The sequence below is a fragment of the Apodemus sylvaticus genome, chromosome 20 (genome assembly GCF_947179515.1).
Source record: "Apodemus sylvaticus chromosome 20, mApoSyl1.1, whole genome shotgun sequence".
In the NCBI taxonomy this organism is placed as follows: Eukaryota; Metazoa; Chordata; class Mammalia; order Rodentia; family Muridae; genus Apodemus; species Apodemus sylvaticus.
Window position 1 is genome coordinate 23,516,029 of NC_067491.1, and position 24,222 is coordinate 23,540,250.

Genomic DNA, 24,222 nt, shown 5'->3' on the forward strand with positions numbered 1-24,222 from the left:
TTTTTCTGCTTCACAGGGTTTTTCAAAACCTTACAAGTTTGCATTCACCAGTGAAGAACAGTCACGCCTTGGTAGTTCTGTTTGAAAGCAACTCGTAACAGGACTAGTTAAAGGGAGAGCAGCCAACAGAATACCATCACAAGCTACCCTGACAGCTAGCTGCCTGACGTTTTCTGAGCAGTGTTTCTCCGGCCATTCACCTCGAAGGACCGGCATTTTGCTTGCTTATATTGCTTTGTATTTCCTGAGTCCCATATCCTGCCAAGTGACCCTTATCTCATACGACTAGTGTGGGATTTCCACCACGCGTGATCTACCATTTGAGTGTCACTTAAATCAACCGACGGCCTCTACAACAAGTGAGACCTCCAGTAGGTCGGAAGCGTAGTTGCCCCAAAGGCGGCATCAAATGGCTAGCAAGGTTCTCAAGTGCTCCGTGCCAAGATTTTACTTTTCATCTTCTGCAATCTTGAAACGGTTTGTGTAGCACCACCTGCCTTAGACAACTATAAGAAAGGGTTCAAAATGAGCCCATGCTAACAACAAAACAAAAACCCCCAACAGCATAAAGAGCTCGAGTTTGGATCCACCAACTAACGGAAGCAAACATCTTTCCTCTATTTTTCACCATTCGAAAGTAGGAAGATTCTTCTCTTCCTTTAGTGGAATTCTGTCAACAGTGACTGAGAATGAAAACGGAGGGAGGTTCAACACCTCACACTTTTCCTGAACGGTATCAACCACCCCACAGCTGCTGTATGCTCAAGTTCTGGCTGATCAGTGCTTAAAACAGGCCTGTTCTGGACAGAGGAAGAAGACTGAGAGAAACTGGTTTTTGTGTCCGAAGGCTCTGGTCGTATAAGCAACAGTGGCCCCCATGGACTCGTAAGGAGTGGCATTGTTGGAGACGTGGCCTTGTTGGAAGATGTGCGTCACTGGGGGTGGGCTTGGAAGTTTCAGAAGCACATGCCTGCTCCAGGACCACTCTCTCTTCCTGCTGCCTGAACTCTGGATGTAGAACTCTCAGCTACCCGTCCAGCACCGTGTCTACCTGCATTCCATCATGCTTCCTACCATGATGATAATGGACTAAACCTCTGAACTGCCAGCCAGCCCCACTGAACTGCTTTCCTCTCTAAGAGTTGCCATGGTCATGGTGTCTCTTCACAGCAATAAAAACCCTGACTAAGACCCAGGCCAATCACTCTTGTTCATTGGGTCAGCAGAAGCTGCGGATTAGCTAAGATGACAGACATTCTCTTGAACTCTAATGTGCTGGGAAGGAGGGGTGGACGTGACGAAGAAGTCTCACCCTTTAGCAGCAGCAAGCAACCAACGATCCTAGAGGGCTGTTCAGTTGTGTTAACAGGTCCCTGCTAGTGAGCCATTCTGACGGTACCCTCGAGGGAACTCTCAAGGGAAATGATGGAGTGCTTAAGACACGTCATGCCCTGTTTCCTGAACTTGTATTAATTCCTGATCTAATTCTCTGACATGGGTACTGTGATGGTTTGTATATGCTTTGGCTAGGGAGTGGCACTATTAGGAGGTGTGGCCTCGTTGGAGTAGGTGTGTCACTCTCTGTGAGAGTGGGTTTCTAGCACCCTAGTCCTAGCTGCCTGGAAGTGAGTCTTCTCTTAGAGGCCTGCAGATGAAGATGAAGACTTCTCAGCTCCTCCTGTACCATGCCTGCCTGGAAGCTGCCATGCTCCTGTCTTGATGATAATGGACTGACCCTCTGAACCTGTAAGCCATCCTCAAATGTTGTCCTTTATAAGACTTGTCTTGGTCATGGTGTCTGTTCACAGCAGTAAAACCCTAACCAAGACAGGGACTAATATTTATTCCAGGTTATGGATGAAGTTATGTAACCTCATGTACAGAGGTTAAATAAGCTTGGAATTGTACACAGCAGCCCATGTGAAAACCTGAGCCTGTGAAAGGCAGCGGAGAGCAGTTTCTAAAAATGATGCATCTATACAGGAGTGCATTCTGGGTGAAAACTAGAAAGAAATTATCTTTTTCTAGGTTCCAGAAAAGGTGCCCAGAAGTACCTGGAGGAGCGACAAGGGGGAATTATGTATGCAGGATCTCAGACCAGCAGGCAAGTTCCTCCTGCTTCGATCACTGTGTTTCAGTGAAATGTATTTAAATGGAAAGCAACATTCATAAAAATACCAACCTCAAGGGTTCAGGCTAGCTCACTAGTGCATAGTGAACTCCCAAGAAAACTTAGCTATCACCTTCCCCCCCTTTCCCATTTGCCCTGGGGCTCAGCCCCAACAGAATACAGCACCCCGCGTTTCTTCTCAGCTTCCTGGAGGTATGTCTCAACTCAGCACCCGTGGAGGCCGGTTCCACAGGTCATATTCGTATGATGACTTGCCCATTCCAGGTGTCGAAGGAACTCCAAATCTTGCCAAAAGGTACCCTCAAGGCACAAGGTGTGTCCCGGGCTCATGAGTAGACAGATTTACCCTCCCTCCCTTCTGTTTCTGGAGTACATGCCCACACAGGAATGAGTTCTTAAGTTTCTCTGCTGTGACGGAGAAATTCAGAATGAGCAATTTCTTCACAGGCAGACGCGTTTTTAGTATGGTCTATGTGAGAAACTGTCAGTGGAGCTGGTAATGTGGTTGGGTTAGGGCTGTATCAAACCTGTGCTAGCTAGTCTTATGTCAACTTGACACAAACTAGAGTTATCTGAAAGGAAGGAACCTTGGGGAAATGACACCATAAGATACAGCTCTAAGGAATTTTCTTAATTAGTGATTGATGGGGAAGGGCCCAGGCTATTGTGGGTGGTCCTACCCCTGGTCTGGTGGTCCTGCCTCGGGGAGCAGGCCAGTAAGCAGCACCCCTCTATGACCTCTGCATCAGCTCCTGCCTCCAGGTTCCTGCCCTGTTTCAGTTCCTGTCCTGACTTTCTTCAACGATGAACAACGGTATGGAAGTATAAGCCATAAACTCTTTCCTCCCCAACTTGGTTTATGGTCACGGTTTTGCTGCAGCAATAGAAACCCTAAGACAACACCTCTACATCAACATTTAGAAATGGCACAAAGAACTGTGCTGTTCTTAGGTGGGTGAGCTACGATCTACTTACACTCTGTCTCCACCCCCCCATCCCACCCCCCAACCCATCCTCCCCCATCTGTACTGCCTTCTGGACACTGTGTGGGGCGGAGAAAATGGGATTAGAATAGGTCACACCTAGGTATTCATTCTATTTGGTTCCATGCTTGTGTGTGTGTGTGTGTGTGTGTGTGTGTGTGTGTGTGAACAAGGGGTTCAAACTAATTACCAAGGCTTTCTAGTAAGGCTGTCAACTCATGGTAGACTGTTTGCAATCAGGTCTCTTCAGGAATGACTGCGTCATTTTCCCAGCTGTCTGAAGTCATGCCAACAGCACACGCCCTTGGCTGGCTAACGAGGGCCCATGAGCCCAGGACCACACCCGTTCCTGGGAGGCCAACTCTGAACTCAGTGACTGGTAAAAGTCCTCCCAGCAAGCAAAGATGTGGTCTAAGTGGCTCAGGACCACTCAAAGGGGTCACCTTGAATTCCCTGTAGTGTAATCTCAGAATCCCACGACTCACCTGCAGCTCAGTTCTGCCCCCTTGCCCTCTCTTTCTTCCTTAGCTACAATCCGGGGCACTCACAAGTCTCCTGCACATGGAACTCAAGTGGGATCTGCTTGCTAGGAAATCTAATCTGCATTATCTTGGACATCCCTTCAGTCAGAAAGCCCAGAGAAACGCAAGTCATGAAATGGTCTCACAGCTCTCAGATATGAAGGGGGCAAGGAACCTGGGTCTATCTGCCACAAAGTCACTGTTGAGTATCAGCTCAGACAACCATGCAAGTGCACATCGTTATTAATAAGTACTGGTGTTAGGGCTACGGGGAATTGTGCTGTAGACTGCCAGAGAGAAGGCTTGAAAGTTAACGGACCTTGGTTTTCAATTTGTTTGTGTGTCTATATAGCTTTGACTATGCGATCTCAAGCCACATGTGGCCACCAGCTTTGTCAAGAACCTTGATAATAGCTGACTAACCTCCAGTTCCCTCTTCACAAGCAGCTCACGATGTGTCCCATTGGTTTTTTGCCCTCTGTCACACCCAAGCTCTTCCTCCTAACACCGCTTTCTCTCTAAAGCTATGGCAGAGCCTTGCCTGAAGAAACCCCACCTGCTGTTAAGGGCTCACTGCAGAGACTCCAGTTCGGAGGCACCTGGCCAACAACTCTCCTTCCTGCTAGAGTACACTTCCGCGAAAGAGAGATCCACACTGAGACTTTTCTCCTGTCACCTTCCAAGAGGTTCAGCTGTCTCTTCAAATCCTTGGTGTTCACTTGGGGTCACCTCTTGGTTGCCAAATCAAACTGATGCTAAAACCATCTTACTGATAACCACTGAAGTGGCTAAGGCTGGCAGTGATTCACAGCTCTATAAAATCTAGACTGCAGCTTCCCAGACACTACTCATTCTATTTTAGTGCTCTCTATTTCTGACCACCTTCTCAATCCCCTCCACTGGGCTCCCCACCCAGACTTTCAGCTCCTTTACTCTTTCTGGACTAGTTCATGGCGTGGGCTTTTAGGTCAACCGACATGCTCATAATTCCAAGTCTGGGTTCAAGAATTTTAAAATTAAGCCACCAGCTGTCTCTTGCACAGAGTCATCCGTCTGGATAGCACATGGGTATAAGAATAGTCCAAGCTAATTCTACCTTCTGCCTTAGCTCCTCCTTAAAGACACTTGGAAGACAGGCATGGCGGTATGAACCTGTCAGTCCAGCCTCACAGTTCTCCTGCCTCAGCCTCCACAGTGCTGAATCACAGGCATCCACCGTCAGATCCTGCACAGATCCCCTTCTCCGTCGGTTCCCCCCTCTTCTCACATTACAGGGCCTTAGGTGCATCCCCCCCCCATAACCCCACCCCCCACCCCAAGACCATTGATTGCATGGACCAGCAGTTCCACAAAGTCCTCTTAACAGCTCCATCCTTAACACTTACTACCCTGTCCCAAACTGTCCCCTTCCTACTTTTGACATCGATGAGTACACTGGTCAGGACATACACCAGAACTAAGAACAGTAAAACTGGGTGATAATATTAAAAAGTTCCTTTTTGTTTGAAACAAGTTTCTCCATGAATGATCCGGGAGATGTGTGGATACTACAGTATATGGAGATCTGGACCAATGTATTTATCGACAAAGAGGTCCCCTAAAGGAGACGTGGTCCAGTGATTCCCCTCCAGGTATCTCCCAGAGGGATCTTAGGAAGGAATAGTTTTGCCTCACTGGCTCCTGGCCACTCTGGATTCAAATCTCATTTCTTCTGTCTGAAATGTTCTTCTGGCTAATTCTTTTACATTGGTTGAACTTCCTTACCCAATAAGGATTAACCCAAATCTCACCTCCCCTTGAAGCTTCCCAATGTCTGTGCATGCATTTCTTCCTCCTCTATTCTGTGAGTATAATGAAGTTGGCTACTTTTGCATCTGGGTCCCTGAAAGCCTCTAAGGGGACTAAAGGACAAATTATGACTACGCAGTCATTTTAATTCAGTACAACGTGAAACACGTATAAAGCTGGACGAAAAGCCAATGGGTGGGATTCCAGGCATTGGCTCTGATTTATAAATGTAACCAACGAGCTAAGACAGCTTAGGGATAGGTTATTTAACCTCCTTATCTCCAGCTTTTGGAACAGAAGTATTTGCCAAAGACCTTAAAAATGTATTTATTTGGGTTCACATAGCTGGTAAGTGACAGAGCAGGAAATCAAACTCAGGTCTCTGTGACTGTAAATCCCATGTTCCCACCAGCCTTGGGAAACCACTTTATCTTTCAGGAATGGGGAGAGGTCAAAGGGAACCCCAATATCTCCGAAAAACCACTGTTCTCATCTCTTGCCTCCATTCTGCTCTAAATCCCAACTAATTCATTCTATTTGGAAGAGATAGTTTAACAACTTTCCCAATCTATTGGATCATTTGAGTATCTCTGCACTCCCCCATGGAAAAAATTCATCACTTACTGAAGCAAACTAGGGGAGGGACCATCAAACCTTGGGGGCAGTACTTGGTCAGTCACTGACCAGAAAGGGAAGACTTTATATCACACACACACACACACACACACACACACACACACACACCCCACTTTCTAGGCAGAACTATCTAAATTACAAAGAAAAACAGAAACGTTTTTAAAACTTTGAATATATTCATAAGGTCGTAGTAGTTTTAGGTAGTTTTAAAAACACTCTCTTTAAAACAATGTCTTGGTATACAGGCCCCCCCTCTAACAAACATAACTACCAAATATTGTACAAAGTTAAGGTTTGTTTTTTTTTTTTGTCACCAGGCAGGTTCACTGTTGATGCTAACTTAAAACTAACACCTGGAATCCAGAGAAGTTCGATGCCCCAGGAAGTCGCTACTCTAGATTTCCATCAAGGTTTCTGAAACTGGTGTGTTACATCTGTTTGCTTTTGCTTAAACAATGCTCAGATTTCACAGCTCTATCTACTCAACAGGGCATCTGTTTTGCATACCTGCGATGATGCGGGCCAGGGTGGTTTAGACATTGCTTGAGTGTGGCTCAGTATATTTGAAACAGAAGGGCTGTGAACCATTCAGAATAGCTGGTGGGGGGTGAGTCATGTTGACGCCCCCTATAGTAGGCAAGACTGTAACTCTTGGGCGAAATCTCTTAGCTTAACTACCCTTGGGAGCTCTAAGCACCACAAACTTCTGATCACGGCATCCAGAATGTACCTGTGGCTTTAGGAGTGGGTTCCAACAATGGTTGTAATGGCTCTGTTCTCTATAAACTCCTCTGTCACAGTCATCGTAATTATGCTATATACAAGATAAAAGCTAGGCATCACCATTCAAAATACGTTCGAGACTATAAAAGTATTTATTTGTGCTTACCTTTTGTGCAGTCTCCGCATCTTCAATGGTAAAATCTAGTCTGCTTTGCCTGGGGCTGATCAAGTCTTTTAGTGTTAAACAATTTACTTCCATCTGGAATATACAATTAAATCAGATGATTTTACATTTATCTCCCCCTTCAACACCACCAACACCAACAAAACAACACCAACAAAATGCCACTTGTGAACATCAGCTTTCCCTTCCCTAGAGCATTCCTGGGATTTTCCAAGAATGCAGACACCCTCCATTCCTCATTAAAACTCACACGAACAAACGCTTAAAATATACCTAGAAATCACTGGCAATCTGGTTAGAAGAAAAACTGAACAAAACAGTAATCCTTTATGAAAAGCAACAGGCAAAATAGTTACCGAGTAAGGAAGGTGTTAGGCAGATGTCAGGAAAGTTACAGGGTCTCCCAGGTCAGTTAATTTTGGCGCAAAGAACCGGGAGGAATTCAACTTTGAGTGGGTTTGAGCTAGGGGGTAGACTGAAACCCGATCTGGAGACCAACCCATGCGGGAAGCGCTCAGCCCCTCCCTAGGCATCTAAGAACACCCCGAGTGAAACTCTTCCCAGGGATCCCCCTAAATCGTGTGGGGGAGGGACCCGTCTCCTTCACCCAGCGCTGCAGCCAGCACAACTCCAGGGTCGCTCGGTCCCGGAGCCCGAGGGACTGCAGCTAGGGCGGCGGGTAACCCTTCTCCGCATTCCCGCCTCCCCATCCGAGGGGGCCGCACGCTTCCTTACCGTCGCTGCGCGATGGAGGCTATCTCCGGGGACGCCCGCAGCCGCACGCGTGCGCGGGCAGAGCGTGTAGATCTCAGCGGCCGGCTGGCGACATGGGCAGGGCCGGGCAAGGCTCGCAGATACCCCCGCTCCACCCGTGGTGTCCGCTAGCGACAGCGTCTCCTACCCGCCTAAGCCAAGCTCCAGCCCGGGATCGCGGTCCCCGCTAAAACACCTCCTCTGGCGCCTTGAGACTGAATTTGAGCATTCACCAATGCGCGGCGGCCGGCGGGGCGGTGCCGACCAATGGCGCGGCGGCACCGCCCGAAGCCCCGCCCCTCGCTGTCTTGGCGCTCGGCGCCGCGCCTTTCCTCCCCTTCGCCCGCCCGCCGGATTGTTGTCGCCTCGTCCCCTCCCCCTTCCGGGTACCTGGAGGCGGTGACGCGGGAGCGTTTCCCGCGGGGACGCGGGCGCGGACGCGGGAAGCCGGGGCGGGGCGGCGCGGGCCGGCGCGCTCTCCGCGGGGCGCCCTTTTGTTGTAGGGGGGCCGACCCACGCCGGACCCCCGCGCAGCAGATGGAGCCGGGGAAACGATCCGCAGGCGCGGGATGCTGCGGACGCCGCCGGGCCCCAGCAACCTGCGGGAGCGGAGTTGCCTGGACCTGCCAGGGCGGCTCCCTTGGTGACACGCGAACCCTGGTTAGCACCTGGGCTGCGAGCAGATGGCACGCCCGTTAGCCCTGGGAACAACCAGGGCAGCCGCACCAAAGGGGTTGTTGCAAAGGTTTCCTGGTGCTTCCTTCCCAGAGCATTAGAAATGGTCGAGGCTGTGTTATTAGATAGTTTCTGGTGAGAACTAGCTTGGGGGTAGGCAGAGAGGAGCAGCCAAGGCTATCTCTGGAATATTACGGATTTCTATGAGATCTTTCACTTCCTTCGGATTCTTACTTAAAATATTAACCTAAGGAAAGGCTGCTATTTTATTCCCCCCCCCCCCAAGAAACGCATGTTTAGAACCGTTTTGGATATGCACAAAAACGGAAAATGTAAAGAGTTCACTCACAGAGCCGGGCGAGGTGGCACATGCCTTTAATCCCAGCACTTGGGAGGCAGAGGCAGGCCGATTTCTGAGTTTGAGGCCAGCCTGGTCTACAGAGTGAGTTCCAGGACAGCCAGGGCTACACAGAGAAACCTTGTCTCGAAAAACCAAAAAAAAAAAAAAAAAAAAAAAAAAAAAAAGAAGAAGAAGAAGAAGAAGAAAAGAAAAAAAGAGTTCACTCATGTCTAGTACCCAGTTTCAGCCACTTAAGTGCAGAACATTTGTTAAAGTCACTATTCATTCAGGTTTTCTTTTTGCCAAATGCTTTTTATTCCCTGTTTGAGGACATCGCTTTTGTTCATGTCTCCTTAGCGCCTGGTTGAGTTTCTTGTATTGATCCCCACACTTTCCCCGAGTACTGTTATTTTGTAGGGTACCCTCAGCTGGGATTTATAACAGCCTCTTTAATACATGCCCACCATTACTTCCCCACTTGGTAACTTCAATGCAAAACAATCATTCTCATTATCCCTTCTTAGCCGGTCTGTGCAAAGGCTCCACCCTTCGCCTCTCAGCTCACAAGTATGTACAAGGAGCCATCAGAAGAATTCAAAATATTCACTCAAGTTCTTCAGTTTTTACTCCAGGCTGCTGGTAAATACAGCCTAAAAATGGCCACGGGACCATACCTTGGAAAAACCAGAAAGCATGTAAAACAATCAGCATGGGCAAATAAACAATAGTAGTAAAAGTATGGCTATAGCAAATAACAATTTAAAGATGATAGGGATTGAATCAGCCAATAAAGTGCTTGCCCTGCTTGTTTCATTCAGAGTTAGACTGATCTCTGGTGCCCAGGCTGGGGCAGTGGTGGTGGTGCCTGTGCTTCTGGCACCAGCAGGCACAGACAGACCCTAACCCTAACCCTAACCCTAACCCTAACCCTAACCCTAACCCTAACCCTAACCCTAACCCTAACCCTAACCCTAACCCTGGAGCTTGTGGGCTAGCCTGTCTAACCCAATCAGTAAGCTCCGGATAAAGGAAAGACCCCCGTGTCAAAAACAAAACAAAACAAAAATAAAAAAACCCCTGAGGTGTGGGGTTGGGGAGATGGCTTAATCAGGAAAGTGCTTGCTTAACAAGCAGGAAGACTGAGGTGGGATTCCCAGCACCCATTTTAAAAGCTGGGGGTAGGGTGTTCTGTAACCCAGGCTGTGGAGACCCATGACTTCCAGAAGGTCATTGACCAGTCAAACTATCCTAGGTCAGCGACAATCTCTATCACATAAGGAGTGAATTAATGCATAAATGAATAAATAAAATGTGTAGAGCTATTGAAAACAGACATCTAGCATCTGCCTCTGGTCTTCATACTGGCATTTTCGTCTCTCTCTCTCTCTCTCTTTCTCTCTCTCTCTTACACACACACACCAAAATAAAAAAAAAAAAATTGAACTGAAATCTATCTTGTCAATGGTTAGAGAAGCATAGGGCATGGAAAGAGAAAAGGTGAAATTTACTATATTTTTTTCTGCATGCAGATACAGAGAATTTGGATGAGGAAATACATTATTTGTGACTGCGGTGGTTTTCTGTTGCTGCTGCAATAAATTAACCACAAAATGACTCTCTTTAAAAAAAAACAGAAGTTCATACATGTAACATATATAAATATTATATAAACACTTACATTTACTATATAAATTTGGAAAGTCATCTAAATAAGGTAATGCCCGTGGGTAACAGTTTATTCCATGGATACACATTTTCAGGGGGTACCATTCAAAACTATACACCCGAATGAAAGCAACCAATAAAGTCCATTCATTTCTCTGACATTTCAGAACTAGCGCTTGTTTCATTCAGTTTTGTGTCATTGCCCTTTATATATTTTGTTTTTTTTTTAAAAGCCTTCCTTTCATCAGTTTCAATTGAAGAGTGGCATCTATTGAGTTAAGAGATGGTACATTATTGAGTTTAGATTGGTACATTTAAGTAAGAATAATCTTAGGTCTGGGGAACAATTGGAAAAGACATGCTCAGAGAGATGCTGTTCTAACACACTTATTAAGTGGATCCTTTTAAGTTTGAGAATTCTCACTCCTCCGGTGTCTTGGATGATCCTATGGGAGATAGCTGTGGCAACCCCTCCATTTGGCTTCTGCGTGTCCCAATCTTCCCGGAAGCTTGGGAGCTCCAGGAAGTTGGACTTCTCTGTTGGGTGCCCCCAGGTCTCTAAAATGAGCCTCAGCTGGTAAAGTGGCTAGCCTATCACAACAAGCCTGAGGGAGTGGCTAGCCTGTCACGACAAACCTGAGGAAGAAGAGACTATCCATTCCTTGTCAGATGCAGTGGGCCAAAGTTCATCCATATTCCAGGAGAGAACCTGGGACCATTTGAAGAGCGGACACATCCGACCTCATGTCAGAAAGTTATCTAGATAGAAAACTGCTACATCCGATGTCATACCCATTGAAAAATCACAGACTAGAGTGTCCAACAATCATGCATTTGGCCATCAGTCCCCAGGTAGCCATGATGTGCTATGCCAAGCTTGTAGTTCTAATACTTGTGTGTGTGCTTTAGCATCCACTTCAGGAGATGCCTGAATAGTTTCAGTGCTTGAACCCCGCACCTAAGTATTCCCTGTCCACTTGATCTTGTGTTGAACTAGAGTACTGAGCTTTTTAAAATGCTCAGTGTCTGGGTTTCGAATAGTGCCAGATGTGTGCTCCCTTGTTGGTTCCTGTGGAGTCTTCTGATTCTGTGGTTCAGCAGAGGACCCACAGATCTCATCAGTGACAGGTTTTGAGGTCTTTCTGTTCCAAAGATGAAAGAGTTGAGGTTGTGAATGAAAGCCTTTGATGGGTGAGGAGAGTGGGTGAGAGGCGGAAGGGCTGCAAGGGCTGTGCACAGCAGAATTCCTACAGACGATGCCCGGCATTCCTCCGTCACGCAGTGTGTGAGGCTCCAGGGATTCCCAACCTTGCGGGTGCTGCAGCTGCTTATGCAGTTCCTCATCGGCCGACACCGCCAAACAGTATTATTTTCATTGCTACTTTATAATGTACTGTTGGCTATTGTTATGAATCATATTGTAAATATCTGTAATTTCTAATAGTCTTAGGTGATCTCTGTAAAAGGGTTGTTCAGCCCCCAAATGGGCCACAACCCACAGGTTCAGAACCACTGCCTTTTCCTCCAAACCTGCAAATTTATCGTTTTGGGGTTTTGTTGCTTGTTTTTGTTTTGTTTTGTATTCTGAACACCAAGATTTTTCAGACACACAGTATTAACCACATTTTCTGGAAAGAATACATGGTAGTGAAACAGAATTCATGAGAGTCAACTCTAGAGCAAGATGGCGGGGTTGTCCAGTTAATGTGGGACATGTTCCCCTTCTTTCATTACCATGGAATCAGTTGCTCCTCATGTGACATCTGTGCTCCAAAGTACAGTTCAGGGTTCAAGTAATAGAGGGAATTGGCTTGGCATCCCGGTAGCTCTCAAGCCTCAGTTAACGGATCTGTATAATAGCTTATGATATAATAGATTATGACAGTGGGAAGATACTTGGTGTGTTTTTGTGCATCTATGTGTGTTGTTGTGTACCCACGGAAGGAAAGATGGAGGAGATTGTGCTGAAACCCCCTAGATCTAGACTGGATGGCTGGAGTTGAGTTGGTTACAGGTTTAATCCCCCGTACTAGATAGAACAGCGTGGAAAAAGAGAGGGCTATTTGTCCAAGCTGAACAAATATTCCGCCACAGAGCTATGTCAGCAACCTTTCGTTTCTGACATTTAATATTCATTTCATATTTATTTTGTTTTATGGGTACGGGTGTTATTGTTTGTATGTGTGTTTATGCACCACGTGTGTGCCTGATGCCTGCCGAGTCTGGAATAAGGCATCAGTCTTGCTGGTTCCAGAGGGTTATAAGCCACCAAGTGGGTGCTGGGAATTGAACTTGAGTCCTTTGGAAGAGTAGCCAGCATTCTTAAATTGCAGAGCCATTTCTCCATTTTAATTTTGAGACAGGATCTTGCTAAGTCACTCAAGTTGGACATGATCGCACTCTATAGTCCTGGCTGCCTTGCAATGGTGGCCTTCCTGTTTCAGCCTCTGTGGCAGCTGAGTTACATCAGCCTCTGTGGCAGCTGAGTTACAGACCTTTATCACCAGACCAGGCTAATTGTTGGTCTTAAATTGAGAACTGCCATTTCAAATGGCCTTTGAGCTGGGCATGTTGCCTCACGTCTTTAATTCCAGTACTTGGAAGGCATAGGCAAGCCTGAGCAACACAGTAAGTTCCGGGTTTGCTGGGGCCACATAGTGAGAACCCATCTTAAAAACAAAACAAAACAAAACAAAACAGAAACAGACCCTTATCACCAGCTGTTCTTGGATCAGAGAACCTGGTGCATTAGCTTCTTTAACTAGACACAGGTCAGAGAAGGTAAACATTTGTTTTTGATAGATTCTGAGCAACCCAAGAAGCATGAGTCCCTGACTAGCTCATGATAATACAAAGGAAATAACAGTGTAGGCTGGGCTGGGCGGTGGTGGCGCATGCCTTTAATTCTAGCACTTGGGAGGCAGAGGCGGGGGATTCCTGAGTTTGAGGCCAGCCTGGTCTACACAGTGAGTTCCAGGACAGCCAGAGATACCCAGAGAAACCCTGTCTCAAAAAAAAAAAAAAAAACCAAATCAAAAAAACCCAAAAACCAGAGAGAGAGAGAGCGAGAGAGAGAGAGAGAGAGAGAGAGAGAGAGAGAGAGAGAGAGAGAGAGAGAGAAGCAACAACAAACAACAACAAAAACCCCAGAAAAGGCAGGTTATGACTCCCATCCTAAATGACATCTAGATGTCCAGCTGTTCCAAGGGAGATGGCTGAACTGTGATTGTGTGTCCCATAGGGAACAGAGAAATTCATTTGTTGTCATCCACAGACTCCCAGAATCATTAGCACAACGGAGCAGAGGCAGGGACGGTTTTCATGAGTTTCACTCTCAGTACGTGGAAAGATACTTGGTGTGTTTACATGTGCATCTGTGTGTGTTGCCATGCACTCACTGAAGGAGGGCTGGAGGAGATTGTGTTGAACACAGAGATCTTGATTGGATGACTTTGGAGTTGAGTGGTTACAGGATAAGAGTTGGAATGGGTGTGTATGCACGGCACTACTACTACTACTACTACTTCTTCTTCTTCTTCTTCTTCTTCTTCTTCTTCTTCTTCTTCTTCTTCTTCTTCTAACATTTTCTTTTTAAAAAGATTTATCTATCTATCTATTTATCTATCTATCTATTTATTTATTTATTTATTTATTTATTTATTTATTTATGTTTAGGTATATGAGTACACTGTAGCTGTACAGATGGTTGTGAGCCATTATGTGTTGCTGGGAATTGAACTCAGGACCACTGCTTGCTCTGGTCCAAGGATTTATCTATTATTATATGTAAGCACTGTAGCTGTTTTCAGACAGCACCAGAAGAGGGCGTCAGATCTCATTAAGAGTGATCGTGAGCCACCATGTGGTTGCTGGGATTTGAACTCAGGACCTTCGGAATTGCAGTTACTGCTCTTAACTGCTGAGCCATCTTTCCAGTCCAACATGGCACTTCTTTTCCTCAAGCATCATTTATGCTGCAACTCTGCTCATGGTGTTTGGAGGCGCCATGCCGGGTAGTAATGATAGATGGATTACTGTCTTGAAACTGGGACTGTGGACAAAATGATGAACAAACTTCCTCTGAATCTCCAGTCTTCTCCAGAAAGTAAGGAATTCATTTTGAGAAAGCAGAGGTGTATTTGCGATCAAGGTCAGCCATTAGCTTTCTCACAGAACAAACGGTTTCATGTCATCCTTAGAATTTATTTTCCCTTACGTGGCAGGCTAATTTGGAAGACCCTTGAAAAGCCTGAAAAAGTTTTTATTTTAAATATTTCTTGGACACTTAGTTTAGTTCTGAAACCACTTGCTGCCTTTTAAAATTCTTTCCTACTAGCTCCTAGTTAGTACTTGATTAAGAACGAGTTATTACTTGATGCAGGATATATAAGAGTATCTCTGGAATCGCACGTTTTATTTCTATATTTGATCAATGGGAATACATCTCTATTCATTAACTCACTTTATGAATATTTATGCACACATATCAACATTTTAATAGTATAACTGTTAAAAAGCCAGACCGAGTGCTAACTGTGTGGCTTTCTTTTTTCTCGGTTTAAAATTAAATGTCTGGGTGTAACTTTTTAATACCTTTTAAATAGTATTACTTAGTAGCATTTAATTACTATAATACTTTGTAGGACTAAATAGAAATATTTCCACTGTGTGGCAGAAAGATGAGTTTGTAGCAAGGGGTGAAGGAGACAAGACTGGAATCAAATAAGAAAGATACTGTCTTTTTAAAATATGTACATAATTGCTTTATATGACCCTGTATAATAAATATTACACTTACATATATTACATTTTATGTAGTAAGCTAGAAATCAATATGCATGTACAACCTATAGGAACATTCTAGCTTTCTTACATGTTTTTATTCATCCTTCATTTCTCTCTCTAACACCACCATTTACCCCATGTGTCCTCCTGTCATGTTCTCTCTCTCTCTCTGTCTCTCTGTCTCTCTCTCTCTCTCTTCCTCTTTCTCTCTCTCTCCTCTTACCATCAAATTCATTTAATGCTGCCCACATGTGCATGGGTATCAGGGTATCTACTGAAGCATGGGAAAACCACCAGTGACTATATCCCAGAGAGGTTGTGTTCTTCAATTAGGGGTGAGGTCCTCCTCCATCTCTATGGGAATTCTGACTTGCTTGATCTTGTGCTGGTCTTGAGCAGGCAGTCAAAGCTGCTGTAAGGTCCTGAATGAGATGACCATGTGACATATCCAGAAGACAGCATCTCACGGCTCTCTTTCCCTGTCCTCTGGTTCTTACGTTCTTTCTTTCTCCTCTGCCACAGTGCTCCCTGATCCTTGGTTTAGAGGAGGGAGGGTGATTGATGGACAGCCACTTTATTGTTTGTTGGACTTTCCTACCTTGAAAAATCTACCGAGGTGGTGCATTGGGCTCAGATAGATATGTCGCAGTGCAGCCTGTCATCTGCCATCTTGCTTCAGATACCATTGTTGTGTGCTAGAACATTGCTGCCGAAAGCAGCGTGGGGGAAGAAAGGGTTGATTTCAGCTTATAGGTCAGCACACTCTATCACTGAGAGAAATCAAATTAGAAACTAAAACAGGGCAGGAACCTGCAAGTGGGGCTTGATGCAGAGGCCACTGTGGAGTGCCACTTATTGGCTCAATTCTCCTGTTGAGGTAACAGCCAGTGAAATAGAGAGGGGTGGGAGGAGAGAGAGAATGTGAGCAGTAGGTAGAATGGTATGGGCTTTTGAAATCTCAAAACCCACCTCCCAGTGACACACCCCCTCCAGCAAGGCCACACCTCCTAATCCTTCCCAAACAGTTCCACCAACTGGGGGCAAACATTCAAACCATTGAGCCTATGGAGGCCATCCTTATTCAAACCACCTCATCTTGTGGTGGGTTACCTACCCAATGAAAACAGCGCAAGTGAAGAAGATGCATGCACTGTGCCGATCTCACGCAACACCTCAGCGTAGGCTAACTTACCTCAAACGTGCTCGGAACACTTACATTAGCTTACAGTTGGGCAACTCATCTAACACAAACCCTATTTTATGAAAAAGTATTAGATGTCTGATATCATGTATTGAATGCCTAGGCTCAAAAAACAACAGGCAACAGGTATACTCTAGCGTATCATTTGTCTACTGGCTGGGATCTGTGGTGCAGGAAGCTGCTCTGCATGGCAAGATAGACTCAAATTGCATAGCACCAGCCCAGGAGAGACAAAGATTCAGTTCTACTGAATGTGTATCGCTTTTACACTGTTGTAAACTCTCAAAATGTTAGCCAAAAGTTGAGAAGTGCCTGCAATGAAATTTCTAACTTTCTTTAAAGACATCCTTCTTTCTGAGGGAGATCTTAGGATCTTTTGGACATATATTTATTTATCGTGGGTGTGTGTGCCTGTGTGCATGCGTGTACCATGGAACACTTGAGGAGGTTAGAAACAATTTGCAAGAGTTGGACCTCGCCTTCCACAGTGTGAGTTCTAGGGACTGAACTCAGGTCATCAGGCTTGGCAGCAGGTAGCCCCCCTGAGCCACTTTGCTGGCCCTTTCTGAGTGAACTTTGTTAGATATTTGTCACACACATTCCTAAGAAGTCTTTTAACCTCTAAGGAGACCTAAACCTTCCCAGGCCACATGTTGGTTTCCTCTGCCCTCACTGGAGTCTTCATGTAATACATGTAATACAGCTCTGTTCTGCCAATGCCGTCAAGTAGAAGGTCGGAGATGCTCTTTGGTACCACCGTGCTCTGCATCAAGGGCACCAGCTGCTGCTACTACTAGCAAATGAAAACAGATTAAGATAGAGCCTGGTTTGGGGATGCATCTTGTTACTGGTTCTGCAAGGTGACAATGACCAGAGCTTAGGGGATGAACTTGGACCTCTTCCCCTTCTCCCATGTCTAGTAAGAAACTTCAGGCCCACGCCTTGTATTAGTCAGGGTTCTCTAGAGTAGTAGAACTTATAGAATGGATTTCTTTTTATATATATGTATATATATTCTAATAAATATATATTCTAGCAAATTATTATTCTAGGTATATAATATATTTAGTATATGTTGATATATAATACATATCATGATATCAAGATATATATGTGGGTATATTATAAATAATATATATTATACCTTTGGGATTTATTACATATATTAGAATATTAGAATTTTAGAATATTAGCTTGTGTTATTATATAGTATTATATCATGTATAATTAAAATATTTATTAGACTACTGTAGTTTTAGAATATTAGAATATATATTCTCATAAATACCATATGTATACATAAATATATATGTATATATTATAATAAATTACTTATATATGCACACACATATGCACATATATGGGATTTATATATTAATATATGCACATATATGGGATTTATTATATATAAAAGTATATATATACATATATATGTATATGTATACATATGGGACTTGTTAGAATTATTTATAGGCTATTGTCCAACAAATCAAGCAATAGTAGACTATGAAAGGAAGGTCCAGGAATCCAGAAACTGCTCATTCCACAGAGCTGGATGCCTCGGCTGGTCTTCAGTAGATGCTGGAACTCCAAAGAAGCAGACTCTAATGCCAGTGAAGGAATGGACTTGTCAGCAGGATGAGAACAAGGCAGCAAAGACCAAAAGCTTCTTTCTTCCATGTCCTTATATGGGTTTCCAGCAGCATTTGTGGGCCAGAGTAAAGCTGTGTCTTCCTGTCTTAAACTGCTGATGGGAGTATGTACAGAGACCCACAGCCAAACATGTGGAGCTCCAGGAGCCCCAGGGAAGAGGGAGAGGAGGGATTATAGGGGCCAGAGGGGTCCAGGGAACCAGGAGAACACAGCCCGCAGAACTAACTAGACAGGGGTCACAGAGGCTCAAGGAGATTGAAGCGGCCATCCCAGAGCCTGGAGCCTGCATGGGCCTGTGCTAGGTCCTCTGCATATATGTTAGGGTTGATTAGCTTGGGTTGTTTGTGGGAGTCCTAACAGTGGAGGTGGGTGCGTCTCTGACTCTTTTGTCTACTGTTGGGACTCTTGGGTAGCCTCGTCCACCCTTGGGATGAGGGTTTGTGCCCAGTCTCATTGCACCTTGTTATGCGATGTTTGGTTGATATCCCTGGGAGGCTTGCTTTCGTCATGAAGGGAAACAGAGGAACAGTGGATCTTAGGGAGGTGGGAGGTGGGAGGGGGAACTAGGAGGAGTGGAGGGAGGGGAAACTGAGGTCAGAATGTATTGTATTAGAAAAGGATAAAGGGCTCTCTGGAGGGGACCACTAGGCACACACAGGGCCTAAGATTAGTGGTGCAGCTAAGATGGAAGTCTTTCGGCAGCTATTTACACCAGTGAGCTGGGAGACGCCACAGCCTTCTGTGCATAGTCTGCCAGGAGGGAATGATCTCCCTGCTGGCTTTCACTTTTGAGCACAGAGGTGAGATCTCCACCTTCTCTCTGGAGGGGACCCAGCTAGGAGCACACAGGGCCTAAGATTAGTGGAGCAGCTGGGATGGAAGTCTTTCGGCAGCTATTTACACCAGTGAGCTGGGAGACGCCACAGCCTTCTGTGCATAGCCCGCCAGGAGGGAATGATCTCCCTGCTGGCTTTCACTTTTGAGCACAGAGGTGAGATCTCCACCTTCTCTCCGGAGGGGACCAAGCTAGGAGCACACAGGGCCTAAGATCAGTGGAGCAGCTGGGGGGAGCCGGGAAACTTCTGTACATAGCCTGCCAGGAGAGAGATCTCTCAGCAGTGCTTTCACTTTTGAGCTCAGAGGAATAAGAACAGAGACTTACAGGCCCACAGGAGGAACAAACTCCAGCCTGAGACAACAATACCAACTAGCACCAAATGGCAAAAGGCAAGCACAAGAACCCTACCAACAGAAACCAAGGCCACAAGGCAACATCAGAAGCCAGTTCTCCTACCACAACAAGTCCGGATACACCAACACACCGGAAAAGCAAGAGTTGGATTTAAGATCATATCTCATGATGCTGATAGAGGGCGTCAAGAAAGACTTAAATAACTCCCTTAAAGAAATACAGGAGAACATCAGTCAACAGGTAAAAGCCCTTAAAGAGGAAACACAAAAATCTCTTAAAGAAATACAGGAGATCGTGGGTCAACAGGCAGAAGCCCTTAAAGAAGAAACACAAAAATCCCTTACAGAATTACAGGAAAGCACAAACAATCAAGTGAAGGAACTGGACAGAACCATTCAAGATCTAAAAGTGGAAGTAGAAACAATAAAGAAATCACAAAGTGAGACATCTCTGGAGATAGAAAACCTTGGAAAGAATTCAGGAGTCATAGATGCAAGCATCAACAACTGAATACAAGAGATAGAAGATAGAACCTCAGGTGCTGAAGATACCATAGAAAACATTGACTCAACAGTCAAAGAAAATGCAAAATGCATAAAGCTGGTAACTCAAAACATCCAGGAACCCAGGACACAATGAGAAGACCAAACCTAAGAATTATAGGTGTAGATGAAAGTGAGGATTTACATCTTAAAGGCCCAGTAAATATCTTCAACAAAATTGTATAAGAAAACGTCCCTAACCTAGAGAAAGAGATGCCCATGAATATACAAGTAGCCTTCAGAACTCCAAACAGACTGGACCAGAACAGAAAGTCCTCCCAGCACATAATAATCAAAAAACCAAATTCACTAAACAAAGAAAGAATATTAAAAGCAGTAAGGGAAAAAGGGAAAGTAACTTATAAAGGCAGACCTATCAGAATTACACCAGACCTCTCACCAGAGATGATGAAAGCTAGAAGATCCTGGGCAGACCTCATACAGACCCTAAGAGAACAGAAATGCCAGCCCAGGCTACTATACCCAGCAAAACTCTCAATCATCATAGATGGAGAAACCAACATATTCCATGACAAAGCCAAATTTGCACAATATCTGTCCACAAATCTAGCCCTACAAAGGATAATTGATGGAAAATGCCAACACAAGGAGGGACACTACACCCTAGAAAAAGCAAGAAAGTAATCTTCTTCCAACAAACCCAAAAGAAGATACCCACACAAACATAAAAATAACATTAAAAATAACAGGAAGCAACAATCACTTTTCCTTGATATCTCTTAACAACAATGGACTCAACTCCCTAATAAAAAGACAGACTAACGAGATATTTCTCATGTAAATCTTCAATTTTATCAGAAAATGCTTGTAATCCCCCTTTTAACTAATTTAGTAATTTCTTTTATGTCTACCATTTTATCTGCATTAGTTTTCATGATACTCTTCAATATTAATATGTCTTTTTATATCTTCCATTTCATCGGAAATGTTTCCAATGTAAATCTTTGATTTTATCACAAATGTTTCTAATTCCACCTTCAATTAATTTAGAAAGAGTTTTTACATCAACTATTTTTATGTAAAATTCTCCATGAAATAGTCAATTTTAACATGTTTGTCTATTTATTTCTTGAATTTTACCAGAAATATTTTCCATGTAAATCTTCAATGCCTTCTGAAAATGTTTATAATTCCACCTTCAATCAACTTAGAATTATCTTTATATTTATCATTTTATCTATATAATTTCTTTGAAAATCTTTAATTTTAACATGTTTTTCTACATATTTCTACAATTTTATCAGAAATATTTTCCATGTAAATCTTCAAGCTTATCAGAACATGTTTATAATTCCACTTTCAGTCAACTTAGGAATACTTTTATGCCTACCATTACTGTATCTATATAAAAATTTCCATGATAACCTTTAATTCTAACATGTTTTTCTACATTTTTCTACAATTGTATCAGGAATATTTTCCATGTAAATCTTCGATTCTATCATAAAATGTTTCTATGCCATATTTCAATTAATTTAGCAATGTTTTACATGTCTATCACTTTACTCCTTAATTTTCCATGAAAATTGTCAATTTTAACGTGTTTATCTGAAATATTTTTTCATGTAAATCTTTAATTTTATCATAAAGTGTTTTTACTTCCCTTAAAAAAAGTGAACAGAAAAAAAAAGAAAAAAAAAAAAAAAAGAAAAGGATAAGGTGCTGGTGGCAGCACATGCCTTTAATCCCAGTAGTTGGTAAACAGACAGGTGGATCTCTGTGAGTTTGAGGCCAGCCTGGTCTGCAGAGTGCGTTCCAGTGAAGGCAGAGCTACAGAGAGAAACCCTGTCTTGAAAAACCAAAACAAACAAAAAGTTAGAAAAAAATAAATACACAATGGAGTACTATTCAGCTATTAAAAACAATGAATTCATTAAATTCTTCTTTTTTTTTTTTAAAGATTTATTTATTTATGTACATAGCATTCTGCCTGCATGTATGCCTGCAGGCCAGAAGAGAGCATCAGATCTCATCACAGATGGTTGTGAGCCACCATGTGGGTGCTGAGAATTGAACTCAGAACCTCTGGAAGAGCAGTCGGTGCTCTTAACCTGTGAGCCATCTTTCCAGCCCCCCCCCTTTTTTAATTCATTAAATTCTTAAGCAAATGGATGGAACTAGAAAATGTCATACTGAGTGAGGTAACCCAATCACAAAAGAACACATATGGTATGCACTCACTAATAAGTGGATGTTAGCCCAAAAGCTCAAAATAAACAAGTTACAATTCACCCAGCACAGGAAGCTCAAGAAGAAGGAGGACTTAAGTGAGGGTGCTATGATTCCTCTGAGAAAGGGAACAAAATACTCACAGGAGCAATAAGGGAGACAAAGTGTGGAGCAGAGACTGAAGTAAAGGCCACCCAGAGACTGCCCTACCTGAGGATTCATCCTATAAACAGTCACCAAACCCTGGCACTACTATGGACCTATGGACGACAAGAAGTGCATACCAAAAGGAGCATGCCATGGTTGTCTCCAGAGAGGCCCTGCCAGAGTCTTACACATACTGAGGCAGATGCTAGCAGCCAACCATTGGACTGGGTGTGAGGTCCCCAATGGAGGAGGACCACCCCAATGGAGGGTGGTAAGGAGGAGCTGAAGGGGTTTACAGCCCCATGGGAAGAAGAATGATTTTGGCCACCCAGATGCCCCAAGACTCCCAGGGACTGAACAATCAACCCTGTACAACACATGGTCCTAGCCAAAAATGTGGCAGAGGAAGGCCTTGTTGAGCATCAGTGGGAGGAGTGGTCCTTGGTCAGGTAAAGGCTCAATAGAGTCCCTAACTAAGGGAAATCTAGGGTGGGGGGAGGTAGGAGTGGTTTGGGTGGAGGGGCATATATGTGGAGGCAGGGGATGGGAGGAGGGGTTGGGAGTCTTTGGGAAAGGGGGAAATCGGGAAAGGTTTTACCTTTGGCAATGTAAATGAAGATGATATTCAATAAGTAAAAAAAAAGAAAAGAAAATATCTAGAAGAAAAGAAAACAGAAAAAAAGAAAAGAAAAGAAAGACTTAACAAAAAGATCCAAATCAAAGGCATGTGTCTTGCTGCCTCAATATCTGGATCAAACGTGCATCTTCCTACCCCAAAGGTCTGGAATAGAAGTGGGTTCACCTATTTCAAAGCAAGCAAAAAATCTCTTACTGGTGTGCCCTTCGTTTCTGGATTATAGTTCATACCAGACCAACACCAGCCACCATATGCCTCTGTAGTGTTAGTATTCACTGCCTTGACTCTTTCCCTTTACATCTGAACTATTTTAATAAACTGATGGTATGCATATCCTTTATGTATCTAACACTTCTTTATTTCAGTTATTCAACCTTCTCTCTCTCTTTTTTAAAGTTAGCACTCACCATTGGTATACGCTCTTATATTTTTTTAAGATTAATTTATTTATTTTATGCATATGAGTACACTGTAGCTGTACAGATGGCTGTGAGCCATCATGTGGTTGCTGGGAATTGAACTCAGGACCTCTGCTTGCTCTGGCCCCATGATTTATTTATTGTTACAATTTATTGTTATACATAAGTACACCGTTGCTGTCTTCAGACACACCAGAGGAGGGCGTCAGGTCTCATTACCGATGGTTGTGAGCTATCATGTGGTTGCTGGGATTTGAACTCAGGACCTTCAGAAGAGCAGTCAGTGACCTTAACCACTGAGCCATCTCTCCAGCATCGGTTCGCAGGATCCCTCGCTGGACAGCATCTCCATATCTTCCTAAGCTCACTGGCATTTACTCTAGGAATTTGTTTTTCCAGTTTACTGGTTAGATTTCTTTGCAGCTGTTAAATATTTTAGAGATATTTGCAATCACCGTGACATAATACTAGAATATCCCTTAGGGTAAATTGTTCTTTTTCCCAAACTTTGTATAATTGTTTGATCTTTTTAAGCAATTAGATATCTCGAAGATTAGACCACAGACAGAGTCAATATAATTCAACCAAAATTTCTGGTTTAAGGACAACATGGTTATGTGAGCATCTTGTAATTTTCCTGGTGCTTCTTTAAGAGGAGTGACGTGTTGTAAGCCTTCTGGACACCTAACTGAGAACATACAACAATGTGACAAGCCGTGTTACCCGTGGGACTAAAACATAAACAGGAGCATGATGTGAATCAAAATTTTTATAGTAGTAAAAAAATCATGGGCTCTTACTGCCTAATGTTTTACAAAAAATTTTTTTGTGTTTTGTCTTTATTTCATTTATAATACAGTATAACATAAATTAATATTTACATTGCATAGGACTAGATAATAAATAATCTAGGAATAATTAAAACATTATCATATGCAAAGTATAGGTAAGTTATATGCAAATACTATGTCACCTTATACGAGAATTTTTCTATCCTTGTATTTTAGTATATGAATGAAGGATAGTCCTGGAATCAATCCCCTGTGGGCACTGAGGG

General features: G+C 43.8%; 1 protein-coding gene across 1 annotated transcript in view; it reads right to left on the reverse strand.

Annotated features, from left to right (window-relative positions):
* The window catches only part of E2f7 (E2F transcription factor 7), a 40,982-nt gene extending 33,062 nt beyond the window's left edge, over positions 1-7,920 (reverse strand). The window contains exons 1-2 of the mRNA XM_052165437.1: positions 7,702-7,920; positions 6,949-7,041 (exon numbers count right to left, since the gene is read on the reverse strand). Coding sequence (XP_052021397.1) covers positions 6,949-7,041 — 93 coding nt within the window. The 5' untranslated portion in view covers positions 7,702-7,920. The remainder of the gene's footprint in view (positions 1-6,948; positions 7,042-7,701) is intronic.
* Positions 7,921-24,222: the final 16,302 nt, after the last annotated feature.